At 38.4% G+C, this 2,807-nt stretch overlaps 1 protein-coding gene across 1 annotated transcript; it reads right to left on the bottom strand.

Annotated features, from left to right (window-relative positions):
- Positions 1 to 125: 125 nt before the first annotated feature.
- On the bottom strand, positions 126 to 2,607 carry LOC119665357 (the record flags this gene model as incomplete). Its single annotated transcript, XM_038074601.1, has 1 exon — positions 126 to 2,607. A coding segment is annotated over one exon (2,482 nt), but the record flags the coding sequence as incomplete, so codon positions are not given.
- Between the last annotated feature and the right edge of the window lie 200 nt (positions 2,608 to 2,807).

The raw sequence follows: 2,807 nt of genomic DNA, 5'->3' as shown, positions 1-2,807 counted from the left end.
GTTGACGCATGTTAGCTAGGAGAGACTGCGGACCACAGTGCATGTATTTCTTATGGACTTGTTCCATTATTAATTTGACAATGGGGTCGTTATAAGGCAACAACATAGGATGTTTGGCGTCATACGATAATGAGGCTGCATCCAACCGTCCACCAACTCTTATGATGCTTGTATTATCAATAAAAGGTGCCAGTGATGCCAATGCACTGGACTTATTTATTCTTCCATCAGATTTCATAATTTTGATTTCATTTTTAAATTCTGCATATTGAATGCTTTTGATGATGACCTGATGTGCTGCATCTAGATCATCTGGAGTCAAAAAATTGCTTGAATGATCATTTTGTTTTCTTCTGATTCTTTTTACGAATCTTAAAGTATACGATAATATCCGTTGAAGTCTTCCAAATGAGTTGTTGTGTCTTATTGAATATATGAACTCTCCAGGATTTGCTGTGCCTTCAACAACAGACAATGTAGATACTTGAGTTTCCTTCTTCCGTTCAGGATCAATGAGGGTTTCGGATTTTAATGCTGATGATGGTTTTGAAGGCCACAGTTCTTCCCGACCATGCAGGAACATAGGTCCATAAAACCACATACTTGATGACTGTAGTTTATGGGGTGCAAGGCCTCTTGATAAAATGTCAGCTGGATTGTGTTCCGAACTGACGTGGCGCCACTGACTTGTGGCTGTTAATTGATGAATGTTGCTTACCCTGTTTGCAACGAAAGTGTGAAATTTTGATGATGGAGAGTTGATCCATGATATCACTATTTGTGAATCACACCAAAAGAACGTCTGGTAATTTCTTATTTGTAGGTCGTTCTTTATTCTTGTTGCTAGTTCTGCGCCAACCACAGCTGCACAAAGTTCGAGACGAGGTAATGTCAACCTTTTCAAAGGTGCAACCCGAGACTTAGCGCACAATAGTCGTACAATAATTTGACCATTCTGAAGTGTTGATCGCAAATACGCTGCAGCACCATATGCCTTTTCTGATGCATCTGTAAAGATGTGTAATTGAATGTTGGCAGGAACTTCGCCCTTGAAAATATGACGAGATATCTGCAGACAATTTACTTTCGTCAAATTGTTCCGGAACTCTAACCACTGTTTATGTAATTCAGTCGGCAGTTTTTCATCCCAATCCATCTTTAAATTCCATAATTCTTGAATAAAGATCTTTGCCATCACCACAACTGGTGACAAAAGTCCTAGTGGATCAAATAGCCTTGCTAAATCTGAGGTTGCACTGCGCTTCGTCGTGCTGCAAACAGGTTCCAATTTAACCTTGACGCATAAACTATCAGATTTTGGACACCAGGATAACCCAAGAGTTTTTGTTGTATCGTTATTATTTTCTAAATCTAAATTGACTTCTAAGTCATCGTGTGGAATTCCTTGTAGTAGACTTGGATGATTTGCGCACCATTTTCGCAATTTAAAACCGCTTGCTGTCAGTATTTTGTTTAATTGACTCTGAGTTTCCAACAATGTTCTCAGACTATCTGCCCCGTGTAAACAGTCATCTACATAGAAGTTTTGTTTGAGAGCAGATGCACCTAATGGATAATTTTGCATATTGTCATCAGCTAAAACTTGCAAACATTTGGTTGCTAGATACGGTGCTGATCTAGTACCATATGTTACTGTGTTGAGTTCAAAGTACTTTATCGGTTGACTTGGTTCATTTCTCCAAACGATAAGCTGACATTGTCTGTCTTCTGGATGTACAAGTATTTGTCGGTACATCTTTTCAATGTCTGTTGTAAACACATAACGAGTAAGACGGAATCGTAATAAAATAGATAGTAATTCACTTTGAACAGTTGGTCCGGTGTGTAGTAAATCGTTGAGAGATTGCCCTGATGTTGTTTTGGATGATGCATCAAATACCACACGTAACTTGGTGGTGGTACTATCAGGTTTAAGCACACAATGGTGTGGTATAAAGTAATGTGGTGACATAATCCTTTCAATATCTATTTCGGTCATATGCCCCAAATTTTCATATTCATCTAAAAACTCTACGTATTGTCGTTTGAGGTGACTATCCTTTGAAAGTCTACGCTCTAGTGCTAGAAATCTATTTGTAGCAATGTCTTTCGAATCTCCCAAAGCGAATCTGTCATTTATAAAAGGAAGACGAACGATGAATCGTCCCGTAACATTCTGATATGTAGTTTGAGTGAATTGAGCTTCACATTGTTGTTCTGCTATTGACAAGACCTTTGAGTGAGTATCAACTTCTTCAACCTTCCAAAGTTGTTCTATTGCATTTTCTAAACTATCTTCTGATGCTATTCCACATGTTGCAATCATTGTGTTAGCATTTTGGATTTTTCCAGATACGATCCATCCGAGCACAGTGTTCTGTAGAATTGGTAGTTCCCTTGAAAGTTGTATTTGACCAGGACTTAGGAGTTGATGATAAAATTCTGCTCCAAGCAACATATCAATTTTGTCAGACTTATAGAATGTAGGATCTGCTAATTGGATATTATTGGGCAGATTCCAATTTGAAATTTGTAAGTGTTGCGATGGTTGATTGGATACAATTTTTGGCAACACAAATGCTTCAAGTATTGTTCTGTAATCGGTCACTTTTGATTGCACAGAAAGTGTTGTACGACTTTTAGAACTCAATTTACCTATCCCTATGCCTTCGATGCAAATCGAACTGGAGCTTACTTGCAGACCCAATCTGGATGCCAGTCGTTCAGTCACAATATTTATTTGTGAACCTGAATCCAGTACTGCTCTGCACTCGACTGTTCTTCCATTAGAGTTGGATGCTAAAAGT

Source organism: Teleopsis dalmanni, unplaced genomic scaffold (assembly GCF_002237135.1).
Source record: "Teleopsis dalmanni isolate 2A unplaced genomic scaffold, ASM223713v2 unscaffolded_contig_4644, whole genome shotgun sequence".
In the NCBI taxonomy this organism is placed as follows: domain Eukaryota; kingdom Metazoa; phylum Arthropoda; class Insecta; order Diptera; family Diopsidae; genus Teleopsis; species Teleopsis dalmanni.
Note: the sequence above shows the minus strand (reverse complement) of the source record. Positions and strands in the feature narration are given on the sequence as shown.